At 43.6% G+C, this 16,214-nt stretch overlaps 1 protein-coding gene across 1 annotated transcript in view; it reads right to left on the bottom strand.

Moving 5' to 3' along the window:
- LOC138164829 (cytosolic carboxypeptidase 6-like) overlaps positions 1-16,214 on the bottom strand; it is an 824,829-nt gene that overhangs the window by 445,588 nt on the left and 363,027 nt on the right. The window contains exon 3 of the mRNA XM_069092755.1: positions 3,880-3,974. Within this exon, the coding sequence (XP_068948856.1) occupies positions 3,880-3,974 (95 nt within the window). The remainder of the gene's footprint in view (positions 1-3,879; positions 3,975-16,214) is intronic.

Raw genomic sequence — 16,214 nt, 5'->3', positions numbered from 1 at the left:
CCGGTCCAGAGAACACCTGCTCCTAGCATGCACTCACCTCTCTCCCCGGGAGGAGAGCACCCAGAATCTACTTTTGGAACCCACCTGCCCAGAAGCTGCCCCTCCTTGGGACAGCAGGTGGTGCCATTAGGCAGAGAGCACCATTTGTGGGGTTCGGTAGCTATTGTTAGCAGCTAACAGATTCAGGAGCTATTCTGAGATGGTAGATTTACATGGAACAGGTAACTTTCTGGTGCTTCAGAGGAATGAGGCCACAAGCAAGGAGAGTGCTTCTTCTTTGGCTGAGGGCGAAGTTCTACCTCACCCGTGATGGAGGGGACATGAGGCAGCAGAGGAAAAGCTCTGCTTTGAATACAGACCCAGCGGAGGCCTGGTGACCTGGCTGTCTGAGGACCAGCCTAGGTAAGGAGAGATCTAGCCTCCACAGAGAAGCTAGTGCAGGAAGGCCCCAAATGAGATGTGGAGGGTCTGTGGTTGGCATTGGGAGAAAGAAAGAAACCTCGATCTAGAGTTGGAAGGTCCTCAGGGGTCATCGCAAGCAACTCCTTAGTCTTACAGATGAGAAAACTGAGGCCAAGAGAAGTCCCTTATCCAAGTTTATCCATGGGGTTGTGAATACAGAGACAGAAGGGTCCTCAGAAGCCACCTATTCTCCTTCATTTTACAGATGAAGTAACTGAGGCCCAGATATGAGAAGTCCCCGACCTGAGATCACACACAGGGTCAGAGCCTAGAGGCTGTCAGAGGCCACTCGGTCACCCCTGGCTTTAGAGCAGAGGATGCTGAGGCCAGATTGGAAAGGGCTCTGGCAGAAGCCAGGCTCAGTATTTCTGTTTTTTCACCCAGTCCTCACATGGTCTAGACCGCAGTGACCCCATTGGTCTACAGGGTGTGTGGGCCAATGGAGAGTGTGCTCAATGGCCATGAAGATCTTGGCTCCCGATGTGGCTGTGGCAGCCAGGGTATCTAGGGGTGTCTGCAAGACCCCTCCCAGCAGCTAGCCAGAGTGTCTTCACCCTCCCAGGAGGGAGTGAGGGCTCCCACTGAGGGGTGATGCTGACGGCCAGCTGAGGCCAGGCGTCCCACACTCTCCTCTTCCCTTCATTTCCCAGGCACTGCCACAATGTTTGGCTATGGCTACCTCTGTTCTCAAGCCCTGTATCAGCTGGCTTGTTTGCCATCCTGGCTCCCACTGCCCAGGCAAGCAGGCTGCTCTCTTCTGGCCTCCTCTGCCAAGGTGCCTCCCCTCTCCACTGTGGCTGCCTGGTATATGCCAGCTTCCCCCTTCTTCGAGGGGCTCTTGGAGGGCTTGGATTTGTATTCCCAACCCTCAGCAAAGTGTCTGGGACACAGTAAGTGTTTAATACACGCTTGCTGACAGACCCACTGATTGCTTGGGTAAAAGGAGATATATATATATATATATATATATAATAGCATTTCTATAGCATTTTAAAATTTGGAAAGTTATACATGTTACCTCATTCGATCCCCACAACAACCCAGGGAGGCAGGAGCTATCATTATCCTCAATTTACAGAGAAGGAAACTGAGGCAGGCAGAGTGACGGGACCTGCCCAGGTTCCATGGCTAGGAAGTGTCGGAGGCTGGATTTGAACTCAGGTTTTCCTTACTCTAGAACTGGCGCTCTGTGCCTTGTGCTGCCCCCAGCAGCCTCTCCATCAGTGGGGGTTTAGTACTGTGATACTCTGAATGTACTAAGAAGCGTAGATTGGGATCTGGAAACTGACTCCTTCATTTTGCAGAGGAGGGAAGAAAGTAAACTGAGGCCCACTTCCCAGCTGAGGAAGACGTCCAAGGCCTCACAGAGAGGACTCGCAGCCGCCGGCCTGAGCCCAGCGTTCAGCTGCCCCTACAGCTCTATGGGCCTGCGCCAGGTGCCACCCAGGACACAGCAGGAGGACCAAGACATGTAGCCCTGGGACTGGTGTCAGTGTGCCAGAGGCAGAGAGCCCAAGGCCGAGTGCCTGCTAATAACTAGCAGGGACTGATCATTAATGGGTGTTAGTCATCAGCGACTATCGTAGCCTTTCAAGGTTCTCGAAGCACTTTACAGATATCATCTCACTTGATCTTCCCAGCAAGCCTAGGAGACAAGTGCTATCATCATCCCCATTTCACAGATAGAAAAACTGAGGCTGAAAGCCATCTGGGAGGAGCTGGACCACAACCTGCAAGGGAGCAGACCCAAGGGGAAAGAAGGCGCCACCCACGGCTGGCCATTCCAGTCTTGCCTGCAGCTGCTTTTCTAGAGTCCCATTGACGTTGAGAGGAGCTCAGTCCAGAAAAGCAAGTGCTCAGGAAAAGAGGTTAGATTTTATACTAGCGCTGTGATCATTGATGCTGGCTATGTTCAAAATAAAGCAACCAGAATCATGCTCTACCTTTAAAATGTGCAAATAAACTCTGTTAACAGCCACAGAATCCTGCTCGTGAATCAGGGGCAGTCTATACCCAGGGACACAGTACAGTTGTGTATCTGTACATGCATACATAAATGTCTCTCCATCTGTCAAATGGGAATAATAGCAAACATCCCCCAAACCAAGACCCTCTGCCCCATCACATCTGCACAAGAACTTTAGGAAGGCAGCTGAAGGGGGCCACTGAGGACCCGGGTGCCCAGGGCTGACCCAGTCATTCAATTCTAACGCTGTGGAACAGCAGACAGGCAGCTGCACTCAGAATCTCACTGCTGACATGTCAGAGCTGTGTGACCCTGGCCCAGTCATGTCACCTGTCTCAGTCTTGTAAAATGAGAGTGTTGGAGAAGAGGAACTCCAAGGCCCCTTCCAGGCCTAATTCTGTAATCCTATAATCCCGTTACCTGTAGGAGCTTGGACAAATCACAGAACTTCCCCAGTCACAGAAGAACAGCTCGAGGGTTAGAAGAGGCCTTGTCTAGTCCACCCTCCACATCCAGAACCCATCTGGGACAAGCAAGAACTTAGAAAAGCAAGTAGGAAACCTTGGCCAAGTAAAGGACGATCTGAGAAACCCAAGATTCCCAAGAGAAATAAGAACACATACTTTCTCTCTGCCTCTGATGGAATGTCTCCTCTGAGAACCTCCCCGGTGCAGGAAGGACCCAAGCCTGCTGCCTTCTTCCTCCCAGACTGCGACCTCAACATCCTTCTGAAGCCTCACTCCAGAGTTCCAATTCACCCACTGGAACTTCCCTGCATCCTCACGGCCTTTCCCTAAGAAGGAGATGCACAAACAGAAACACAGACCCACCCAGAAGAACGTCGAGGCCCAAAGACCATCTGGCCTGTTTGAGGTCATCAGGCCAATCCTCCTATTCTGACGTGTCCCAGCCCCCATATTGTCTAGCTGCTTCCAGGCACTCCTTCCTACTCCCCAAAGTCAGGAGCCCCTGAACCCTGGCACAGCAGGGGGATGAGGCACCCTTGTCCACATATGTACACACCCAACTTTAGGGTGAGGATAGTACATTTCTTAGCTGGGTCCCTTCTCTTCAAATACAACTTCCATTATCTCTTAGAAATATCTGTGATTCCTCCTTAGAGGAAGAAAGGAGAAGGTGACTGAATGGGGCATTTACCAACATGTGGGGCTTATGAGCTCACAAACAAAACCTGTAGAGAATAAAATCAGCCAGCAGCAACAGCCTGAGAGATCCAGAGGGACAGTGCTCCACACCAGCACTCTTGGGGAAAGGATACAGCACCCTTCTCCAAAACCAAGAGAGAGGCCACAGAATGCTGGTATCAGGCCGAAAGACGGGGCTGTGGGACAGCAGCGGTGGGCGGGGGAGGCTCCCCCCGAACGTGGCACATGCTGCCCTGAGGATTCCTGACTCGGACCAACAAGAAGCAGATTCAGCCTGAAACTCACCATTTGGGGCGGCTGGTGGACTTCACCATGGGGGTCATGCCATCTCTGTAGAGACTCTTGGTCTTGCTGAAGTTAACGATGTTGAAAATCACCCTCTGAGGGAGAGAGAAAGGGGGAAGGGAACATCATTAGCACAATCTCTTGAACGCAGAAGGGGAAGGGGAATGAGGTACTAAGGAAGCCTGTGTCCCAACGGCCACCTAATTGCTCCCATCTTACCAGCTCATGGGGACGGGCCAGGCTGCCCCTGGCTTTCTGGGCTTTGCCCAAGCTAACCAGGGCCCTACCACAACTTAATCCAATAAGTAATGATGTGCTGGGGTGTAAATCCTGTAACTGCAACGGACTGGGTCTATAACTGGAGGAAAAGAATATTGATGGGGAAAACTATAGCAATATTCATGTATTGGAAGGGCTGTCCTGTGTGTGAGGGTGAGACATGTCCTGCTTGGTCCCAGAGACCTACACATCCGAGAGGCCAAGTGTGAATAGGGATCCCCCAAAGTGTTTACATTATTTGAATTTGCAGGATGCCTTTCCATTGGGCTGAAACCATGACCATATTTTTACATTATTATAACTTCAAACAGTGGAGATTCTAATTCAGGGGACCACTTAGAAGATTCTTTATTTGCCTTAATTAGGACCTAGCTATACAAGGTGTGACTGGGGACCATCACAGAGATGCATATCAAGGCTCTGAGTCAGGAAAGCTGAACATACTGTCTGGGAGAGGAAAGGTAATGAGCTCCCTGTCCTTTCTGGATGATGATGAGGTTCTGGAGAAGGTATTCTTTACCTTTTTTTGTGTCACAGACCCCCACATCCCCTCTTTGGCAGTCTGCTGAAGCCTACTGATTCCTTCTTAGAATCATGTTGTCATTATTTTAATACAGAAAATAAAAACATAATATTGCAAAGAAAACCATTAAAATGAAAGTTAGTAATAAAATATGTATATGTAAATATATATACATATATGTATACACACACGTGTACACACACACACACACTTTTAATGAATGCTGTCTCCTAACCAATTCTCCACTCTTGGTAGAGGGAGAAATAATTTCAGTAAACACACTCACCCTCTTCCTCTCCTTAAACTACTTAGAATTTTCTCACCTGTTTACACACGGTAATCCTCCCTCTGCCCCCCAGTACACTGTGAGTTCATTGAGGGCAGGGACTTTTTGTGTTGTAGCCTAGCACAGTGCCTTAAACATAGCTACATGATTGTGGACTGAACTGACTGTCCATGTAACATAATTTCTTTGCTACGACTTCCTCCTTCTTAGCATCCAGAAGTCCCCAACCCTCTGTTCTTTCTGTCCATGTGACCTGCACCACATACACTCTTATCACAAAACTGCATCTGTCTCTTCCCCCAGTGAATCTTTCTGAAATGTTATCTTTTATTCTTCCTGACTCTCATTCCTGGATTTCTTTCAGAAGAACACATCTGAGAAATGAAAGGGCCATTCCAGCTCTGACATACCATAAGTCTATCTATACTCATAACTCTTCTCCCACCCTGATATGACTAATGACATTTTCATGAGTAATATGGGGGAAGGGTATTAGATAATTTGTATTTTTATCTGCATTATATGTTACCAGGGCCAAATAACTTAGCTTAATAAAAACCTGCTGACTTGGAGGATTTTTTTCAACCTTCATTCTACCAGAATAATGAAAAAACTGGAAAAGACCAGTAAAAATTCCTATAACAATCAGTTTCCTCCATAGGGCAGTGAAGCCATCACCTAACATCATGGTCTTCAGTGTGGAGAAGAAGAAGTGTAAATCATGCTATGGAAGCAAGGAAAGAGGAGGTGGACAGGATTAAATGCCCCCAGAGGAGGTCTGAACTGGATGGCCCCAGGTGGACAGCTTGAGCCTCCTAGTGAATGAGCTACGCATGTATTGAGGATGTCCTTGATTAGAGAATGGGAAGGGAACAGGCAGGTGCTAAAAAAGGTATTCTACAGGAGACCACTTCTATACAGTTCTACCATAGATCTGAAGAGGCAGGAAAGGCAAGATCCTACTGTGCCTACTGTTTGTGGACTAAAAATGTGCTGGGTTCAGTTGAGCAAAATGTCCCCTTAAAGGCTCTTCTCCAGCAAGATATATCCTAAAAACTCTACAGACCCTCTTAACACAAGAGGGCAAAGTGGAAATAGAAAGAATCCACCACTCACCTCCTGAAACAAACTCCAAAATAAAAACTCCTAGAAATATTATAGTCAAAATCTAGAACTTTCAGGTCAAAGAAAAAATATTGCAAGCAGCCTGAAGAAAAAGAAGATTCAAATACTGAGGAGCCACAGTCAGGACTAGACACCATTTAGAAGCCACCACCATGAAGGAGTGGAGAGCATGGAATATGACATTCCAGGAGGCAAAGGACATGGGCTTACAAGCTAAAATCCTACCCCCCACAGGAAGTCCTCCCAAAAGCCATTCATTCATTCATGTGCGTTCCCTCTGTAGATGATGCCAAATTTATCCCTGTACAGATTGTTTGCATGTTGTCTCCCTCATGAGACAGTGAGTTCCTAGAAGGCAGGAACTGTCTTTTGTTATTCTTTATACCCAGAGCACTTAGAATAGTGCCTGCACATAGGCGGCACTTAAATATTTTTTGAACGAATGACTCCAGGAAAAATCCCAGATTTTAGTGAAAAAGAAGATTGCAAGGAGTTACTGATGAAAAGACCAGATGATAAATCCAAAGATCCAATCTTTTGAGTTAAGAACTCAACATCAGAAAAAATGACAGAAACTAGGCATAGCCCACATATACCACATGCCAAGATAAGGTCAAAATGGATAAATTATTTAGATATAAAAGGTAATGGGAAAATGCACCTGTCAGATCTATGGCTAAGGGAAGAGTATATGACCAAACAAGAGATAGAGAGCATCACAAGATATAAAATGGATAATTTTGATTACACAAAATTAAAAAGCTTCTGAACAAATAAAATTAATACAACCAAAATTAGAAGGAAAACAGAAAACAGGGGAAAATTTGACAGCGAATTTCTGTGATAAAGGCCTCATTTCTCAAATATATAGAGAACAGAGAAAAATTTATAAAAAAAAAAATAAGGGCCATTCTCTAGCTTACAAAGTGTTAAAGGATATGAACAGGCAGTTTTCAGAAGAAGAAATCAAAGCTATCAACAGTCACATAAGGGGAGGAGCCAAGATGATGGCATAGAAGCAGGAAAACTCCCTGCACACACCCCCATAACCACCTCAAATACCTATAAAAATGACTCTAAACAAACTTTAGGGCTACAGAACCCACAAAGTGACAGAGAGAAACAAACCTCCCACTGAAGACAGCCTGGCAGATCGGTAGGAAGGGTTGATCACAGTGTACTGGGAACAGAACACAGCCTTGCATAAGTCCATGGTTTTAGCCCCAGGGTGGCCACAATCTACCACAGCTGAAGGGATTTCAGGAGAGATCACCAGCAGCTGTGGCAGTTTCCAGAATTGTCAACCCATAAACGCCAAAAAAAAAGTGAGAGGTCAGTAGACTTTGGGAACAGGAGTGTAGTCGGGCCTCTGCCCCACAGGAGACAGAAGTGGCTGAGGTGTGGTGGTCACCGTGGTGTGGCTGCTTCAGAGCTCCTGGACTGCAGATTGTAGGGGGACCAAGCAACCAGTCTGAGGGGTAATCACTCTTGCTTTAACCTGCTTGGATCTGGATTGCTGTCTGGGTGGAGGTCCTGGGGTGCATGACCAGAATGTCAGAGTGTGTGGAGGTTTCAGAGAGGGCAGTCAACTAATAGCTCCAGCAGCTAAGAAAATCCCAGTGATTTGGGATAAAGCTCTCCTTTCTAGAAGCAGAGTTCTACTGTGGCAAAAAGCTCAAAAGTCAAGTAATTGAGTGGCAACATAAGGAAGCAAAGCAAGCACAGCAATCTGACTTTGGACTCCTTTGTTGGGGACAAAAAGGATCAAAGCATGGAACAGAAGGAAGACAATGAAGTCAGAACTCCTGCACCAAAAGCTTCCAAGAAAAATATGAACTGGTTACAGGCCATATAGAAGCTTAAGAAGGATTTTGATAACCAAATAAGAAAAGTGGAGGAAAAATTGGAAAAAGAAATGAGAATGATGCAAGAAAATTATGAAATGAGAGTCAAAAACCTGACTGAAGAAAATAACACCTTAAAAAACAGACTAACTCAAATGGCAAAAGAGGCTCAAAAAGCCAATGAGGAAAAGAATGCCTTAAAAAGCTGAATTTGCCAGATGGAAAAAGAGTCTCAAAAGCTCGCTGAAGAGAATCATTCCTTCAGAATTAAAATAGAGCAAATGGAAGCTAATGACTTTATGAGAAATCAAGATACTATTAAACAGATCTAAACAAATGAAAAAAAAAATAGAAGTCAATGTGAAATATCTCATTGGAAAAACCACTGACCTAGAAAATAGATTGAGGAGAGATAATTTAAAAATTATTGGACTACCTGAAAACCATGATTAAAAAAATAACCTAGAAATCATCCTTCAAGAAATTCTCAAGGAAAATTGCCCTCATGTTTTAGAACCAGAGGGCAAAATAGAGGTTGAAAGAATCCACTGATCATCTCTTAAAAAAGATCCCCAAAAGAAAACTCCTGGGAATATTATAGCCAGGTTATGGAGTCCCCAGATCAAGGAGAAAATATTACAAGCAGCCAAGAAGAAACAATTTGAATATTGTGGAAACACAAACAGGATAACACAGGATCTATCAGCTTCTACATTGAGCGATCGAAGGGCTTGGAATATGATATTCCAGAAGTCAAAGGAGCTGGGATTAAAACCAAGAATCACCTACCCAGCAAAACTGAGTATCATGTTTCACAGGAAAATATGGTCATTCAATGAAATAGAGGACTTTCAAGCATTCTTGATGAAAAAAATTAGAGTTGAATAGAAAATCTGACATTCAGATACAAGAAGCAAGAGAAGCATGAGAAGGTAAACAGGGAAAAGAAATCATAAGGAACTTACCAAAGTTGAAATATTAATATTCCAATATGGAAAAGTGACAATTGTAACTTAGGAAACTTTTCTCAGTTTGAGAAAAGTTGAAGGGAATATAAATGTTTGTGTGTGTGTGTGTACATACATACACACATATGTCTATATAGGAGGGTGTATGTGTGTATGAATACATATGTGAGTGTGTGTATATGTGTGTACAGGTATACATAGACAGAGGGCACAGGACAAGTTGAATAGGAAGGGATGATACCTAAAAGGTGAAATTGAGAGGTGAGAGGAATATAATGAGAGGAGTTGGGGAGAGACAGAATGGGGTAAATTATCTCACATAGAAGAGTCAAGGGGAAACTGTTACAATGCAGGGGAAGAACAGGAAGGCAACAAGGAAAGGGTCAAACTTATTCTCATTGAATTTGGCTTAGGGAGGGAATGACATACACACTAAATAGGGTATCTCACCCTACAGGAGAGTAGGGGGGAAAGGGATGAGATGGGGGATGATGGAAGGGAGGGCAGGCTGGGGGTAAGGGAAGTTGGAAGCACACACTTCTGAAAAGGGACAGGGTCAAATAGAGAATGGAACAAGTGGGGGGTGGGATAGGAGGGAGGGAAATATAGTCAATCTTTTACAATATACCCACTACAGAAATGTTTTACATAGCTACATATGTACAATCTATATTGAATTGCTTATCTTCCCAGTAAGGGTGGGTGATGAGGTAAGAAGGGAAAGAATCTGGAATCCAAAATTTTAAAATCAAATGTTTAAAATACATACATATATATATATATATATTTTAACATGCAACTGGGAAATAAGATATACAGGCACTGGGGTGTAGAGATCCTTCTTGCCCTACTGGAAAGTCAGAGAGGGTATGAGGGAGGATATAGGAGAGAGTAAATTGGGGGAGGGGATAGACAGTGGGGTCATTGTTTTTGGGGTGGTGGGTAGGGGAAACATAGGGAGAAAATTTCTAACTCAAAATTTTGTGGAAATGAATGATGTAAACTAAAAATAATCATAAAATTTAATTAAAAAATAATAATAAATAAAAAGTCACAGAAAAATGCTCTAAATCACTACTAATTAGAGAAATACACATCAAAACAACATTGAGATAGCCATTAGATTGGCTAACATGACAGAAAAGGAAAATGGCAAATTCTAGAGAGGACGTGGAAAAATCCGGACACTAAGCATTGTTAGTGGAGTTGTGAACTGGTCTAGCTAGTGTATAGAGCAATTTGGAACTATGCCAACAGGGCTATAAAACTGTGCACATACTCGTTGCCTCAACAATACCACTACCAGGTCTGTGTCTTAAAAAGATAAAAGAAAAGGGAAAAGAACCTATATGTACAAAAATATTTGGAGTAGTTCTTTTTGTGGTGACAAAGAACTTCAAATCAAGGGAATGGCTGAACAAGTTGTGGTACGTGATTGTGATGGGATACTATTGCATTATAAAAAAATGATGAGCAGAATGGTTTCAGAAAAACTTGAGAAGACTTATATGAACTCATGCAAAGTGAAGTGAGCAGAACCAGGAGATCACTGTACTCAGTAATAGCAATATTGTAATGATGATCAACTGTGAAAGATGTTAGGTACTCTGATCAAGAGAATGATCCAAGACAATTCTAAAGAACTCATGATGAGCAATGCTCACCACCTCCAGAGAGAGGACTGATGAACTCTGAGTATAGACTGAAGCATATTTTTTTAACTCTCTTTATTTTTCTTGATTTTATGTTGTCCTGCAACATAGCCAATATGGAAATATGCGTTGCATAACTTCAGATATATAATCAATATCAAATTGCTTGCCTTCTCAAAAAGATGGAAGGGAAGGGAGAAAGGTAGAAAATTTGAAACTCACGTTTTAAAAAAAAATGAATGCTAATATTTTTACATGTAATTGGAAAATATTTAATGAAATAAAATAATTTTTTAAAAGACCAGATACATGTAAAAACTCTGAAGTGCAAACACAGGAGTAAAGAGGAACATTAAAAAGGTAATTATGAATGAACAATCATATAAGATTAAACAAAGTTAAACTGCTTACATACTAATATGAGAAGGTGATCCAGGTGTCCACCTTGAATTATTATCATTAGAGATTATAGATGAAGTCTAATTAGACAGAAAGCATAGGAGGGATTCTTTTATATCTTTATATTAAAAATGGAAAGGGAGGGGAAAAGATACTTCAGGGGTGGGGGGAAAGTAGGGGAGTAGAGACAAAGATTAAGGGAATTATCTCACATGATCAAGGTATACAAGTAGAAGTACAGACAAGGAGGAAGGGGTAGATGCAGCCAGCAGCTGACATCTGAAACTTACTCTCATCTGAACAAGTTAAAAAAGGAAATAACACACACACAAAATAGGGAACAGAAATTCATTTCACTTAATAGGGAAAGTGAGGAGAAGGTAAAATTAAAAGGAGGGTAGATTAAGGGAGGAATCAGGCCCAAGCAAAACAAACTCATACCTAAGATTATATAAAAATATTTATAGCTCTTTTTGTGGTGGCAAAAAAACTAGAAAATGAAAGGGTGCCTATCAGTTGGGGAATGATTGACAAGTTATGGTATATACAGTCTGTTCTACAACCCGTGTTTCAAAAGTGAGAATTAGTTCCAACTTAGTTGACATACTAGGGAATTTAGAGCATAACTTGAATTTCTAGTTTGCTTCTTCCCCATCTCTTAAGACCTCAAGAAATGTTAAGAATACAGAAAACTTCATAATAATCCACAAGCTACAACTATTCTGATGCCGTTTCCACAAGCAAACTTCAGGTCTTTGTCTCAGGAAAGTCACACATTTATTGTATGCCCTCTAGCGCAGTTGGAGTTGTGGACAAAGGAGGGCTGGTCAACACCCCATCATAACACCCCACCACTCCCTTCCTCCATGGCCTTGGCTGGAAGCTCTGGAGAGCCAGGTCTGCCAGTTTCCTGACAGTGCAATAGGCAGATTTCAGAGGAAGTCACTATTTATTGTAGTATTTATATATGTCTTGCTCTTTTAACACATATATAAAGGTGCTGCCATTTTTATTAGGTTCCTACTTTCTTTTTTTTTTCTCTTAATATATCATTGAAAGTTCTTGATCACTGTGCCTAATACCATTTTCTCCATAAGCTCAGTGACTTTTCTTGCTCAATTCTGCATAGTAGGGTGTTTTTGAGGAATATGTGTCATGTCATAGCAGAATTGCCTATGAACGTGATAGAAGATTATTATATTGTAAAAAATGATAAGGGAATTGTTTCAGAGAAAACTGGGAAGACTTGAATGAACTGATGCAGAATGAAATGAGAAGAACCAGAAGAACGAAGACAACAATATTGTGAAGTCAAACAATGCAAGACTTAAAAACCAACCAGAAGAGCTGGCCCAGTCTGCATTTGCATCTTTACCCATGTCTCCTCAATATCTTGTATAAATATTTTGGATAGGATAATGAAGGGAGTAAAGAACTGAAGAGGAGGAAGGGTATGGGCTATATTCCTTTGGGGAAATCAGGTAGCATTTTAAATGAACTTGAGCTTCTCCCTGAAACAAACACCCACCTTTTTCTTAAGATCATATTTGTTCCACGATGCTACATTCTATGACTAAGATGTCACAGTCTCTGAGGATTTGTAGATGCAAGTCACCTAAATGGCAATGGAGGGGAATGTGTCAGCTGTAAGAAGACAACAACATGTTACCAGTGAAGAGCTGTCTCAGAGAACTGGTGCAAAGAATATCATTGGGGAACTTTAAAAAAGTTATTACTGCTTTACATCATCTTCATTTCTGAATATATCTCCCCTTTCTATATTCAATAAGTCTTTCCTTGAGGGGCGGCCAGGTGGCACAGTAAGAGCACCAGCCCCAGAGTCAGGATGACCTGGGATCGAATCCGGGCTCTGATACTTAGCACCACACCCAGAAATAACTGGCCGTGTAACCTTGAGCAAGTTATTTAACCCCAACTGCTTTAAAAAGAAAAATAAGCCTTTCCTTGAAACAGTGTAATTTTTTTTTTAAATGAAGTATATTCTTGTAACTAAAGAATCACAAAACCTCAGTTTTGGAAGGGACCTGAGTGGCCCTACTGTCTGAGCCCTACAGGAGTAAGAATCTCCTCGATGATATACCAGCAAATAGTCATCCACCCTTTACTTGAAAAAAGTCAGCAATGATGTAATCTACTATGCCCCATGCAATTTTTGGACCGCTCTTGTGTTAGCTTGATGTTCCTGGCTTGGTCCTTCTTGAAGTCTACATGGCAAAACTATCCCCCCCTCCCCCTCTCTCTCCCCAAAGGATCAGATGAATGGAAAAGGAGAATGGGATGCCTTGCGATATGGAGAAATAACTGAGAGATGGTAGTCTTATAGAGCCAGGAGTTCTGGAGGGAGGAAGAGAAAGGAGACCAGGACCACGGGGCAAGGAAATGAACACTGGGAAGCCGCTGGAAACCCAGAAAACTCAACAGAGGGAGGGCTGACACGGACTAGAAAGTTTCTCTGTCTTTAATGAACAGTCTTTGGCGGGATGTCTGCAAGAATCTGTTGGAGACAAGCTTTCCTGCCAACCGGATGCTTTGCCAAGTTTAAAATGGATGATCAGAAGTTTTTCCTGTGTCTCCTTAACAACGGAAGATCAGCACCAAATCAGTGTGAAGACCTTTACAGGCTAGAGATAAAAGCATCTAAATGTGGAGAGGAGCGGGTTCCTGATCCAAGCATCTCTGCCATCCACTTATCTCCTCAGGAGTTTGGGGCAGGGGGGCAGAAGAGAGTGGGGAGGACTCTGCCCTGGCAATCAGGGTTACAGGGAGGAAAACCACTAGGCGGACCAAGAGAATTGGCTCAATAATGCAACAGCTGATGACCTTGCAATAGGCCATCTGACCTGCCTAGGAATCCATTTTCTCCTCTCTAAAACAAATGGGTTGGACAAGATGGTCAGTAGGAATTCTGGTACCTGGAACAAATGTAAGGGAAAAGGAAAAAAAAAGGGTCCAGGAGAGAGACTTGAGTCATACTTAGAGTAAGGGGGTAGGAAATAGAGGAAGATCCAACAAAGCTACTGAGAAATAGCAGCTACAGAAGTGGTGGGAAAAGACCCTAGAGAAGAAGATCATGAAAATCAGAGATAGGAAAGAGTAGACAAGACAAGAGAGAGGTCAACAGTGTCAAATTCTGCAGAGAGGTAAAGAAGGAAGGGAACTGAGAAAAGGCTGTTGGATGTATCACTTAAGAAACTACTGGAAACCTTGGAGAAAGCAATTTCAATTGAATAATAAGGTTGGAAGCCAGACCATAAGAGATTCAGAAGAGAAGCAGAGGCAGCAAATGTTGGAAGTTGTTACCATTATCATCACAGCTGCTGCTGCTGTTAATAATATTAATAATTATAATAGGAAAAACACCATCCACCCCAAGAGTTTGACTGTGAAAGAAGAGAACTACATATGATAACTTTGGGTTAGGAGGGTCCAATGATGACATTGGAAGAATGGGGAAAACTTGGGCTGTATGGAGGAACAGATTCAGTCAATAGATGCAGGCCAAAGATGAATGAGACACAGGCAGTGACTATAGGGATGATGTCCTCATGGAGACTGAAGTGGCTGAGATCAGGCAGAGGGACTAGCCTTGGTGAGAAGGGCCACCTCTCAGAGAATAGAGTGGAGGAGAAAACGGGGAATTCTGACCAGGGGTTTTGAGAGGCTGAGTAGGCAAGGGAAGGAATTCAGGGCAAATGGCCCTGTTCTCTCAATAAAGTATGAGGAAATTAGGAATTTTGCTGAGAGGTAAGAAGAGAAAGCCCATGTGAGATGCTTGAAGGGAAAAGACATTTGAAGCAGCCACTGTGAGGACTGTGAAAGAAAACCAACTTCAGAGAATAGAAGGATTGCCTTCAAGAACAAGGACCTTGGTGAGAGTGAGTAACAGAAATCTATCTTGGACCCAGTTAGTTCAGTTATACAATTTTCTCCAGCTCTGTTCAGCACCATGTAAAAAGGAGCAGAAAAGATGGATTGTAGGTAAATGCAGGTTTGGGGTTTGGAGAGGCATAAGCAGGACAAAGGAACAAGGAATTCCAGGAAAGAGAATGATGCATCGTTAAAATGGTCGACTGTAGGGAGGGCAGAATGTGAAACCACCTTAGGAGTGATGGCCTGGCTGAGATCACTGAGAGGTGAAGGTCATGGAAAGGATGGAGAATAGACCTAGGAGGAAAGAGGCACTGGGAGAAACGAAACACTAAGAGTCAGTCACTTAATATGATGGAAAGAATACTCTTGGGGAATTGACCCAAAAGTTGGCACCAAAGAATCTGAATTGAAATCTACATCTGCCCGTGCCTAGAGAGGTGACTTTAAACCATGGGAGCCAATGAGATCACCAAGTGAGACAGCATAGAGGGAGAAGAAGGGATGGATCAAGACAAAGCCTTGGGGAATGGCTACCATGACGTTTGAATGAAGTCTCAAAGGACACTGAGGAGGAACAGTCAGACAGGTGGGAGGAGAATCAGGACAAGTGTCAAGGAAGCTTAGAGGGAAGGCAGTATCAGGGAAGAGAGGCTAAGCAACAGTATCAAAGGCTGCAGAGACATCCGGAAGACGGGGGAAGAGGCCATAGGTAACATCCCTATCTCACAGATGAGGGAGATTAGGATGAGCAAGAGGAAGTGACTTGCTCGTTTGGCAGAAAGAGCAAAGTGGCTGCACCCAGATGCCTTCTGCTTCCTAGTCTGGAGTTCTTGCGCTGCCCCATGCAGATCTTCATTCTCATCATGCCAGACAGGATTTGATGAGCCTGGAGAAATGCAGAACTGTCAAGTGCCCAAGCCTTTGGTCCCTCTGTCGTCACATCACATCCAGGTCTGGAAGGTGGAGATGGCTCTCGGGTCCTGTCAAGGTGACTGTTAGCTCATTGGGAAGGAGGCTGCTCCCGCTGGGGCTTTGGGGGAGACTGACGGGGTATACGGATGCTAGTGCCCATTCAAAGCTGAATCATAACCATGGACATCCTTCACAGGAAATACAGTGAAGCAGACTATCAGGGGAAGGTGGCCAGGAGTCCTCTCAAGGTGGAGTGAGCCAGGAGTGGGAGTCGGAGAAGATGGAGCCGTTGTGGGCTCTTGTGCACCCCTGCCCCTCTGCACCCCCTAGTATCTGTACATATCCCCGAAGCCTAGAGTTCAAGTACAAAGACTAAGCTCCCAAATGTAACGTTCACCTCAAAGTAGACTTGGTACACACACATACAAGAGAATAGAAACATCTTTAGATCTTTGT

This window comes from Petaurus breviceps, unplaced genomic scaffold, assembly GCF_028583685.1.
Source record: "Petaurus breviceps papuanus isolate PSGF00001 unplaced genomic scaffold, PetGlider_PUasm1.0 207, whole genome shotgun sequence".
Classification (NCBI taxonomy): Eukaryota; Metazoa; Chordata; class Mammalia; order Diprotodontia; family Petauridae; genus Petaurus; species Petaurus breviceps.
This window is presented reverse-complemented; position numbering and strand designations above follow the sequence as displayed.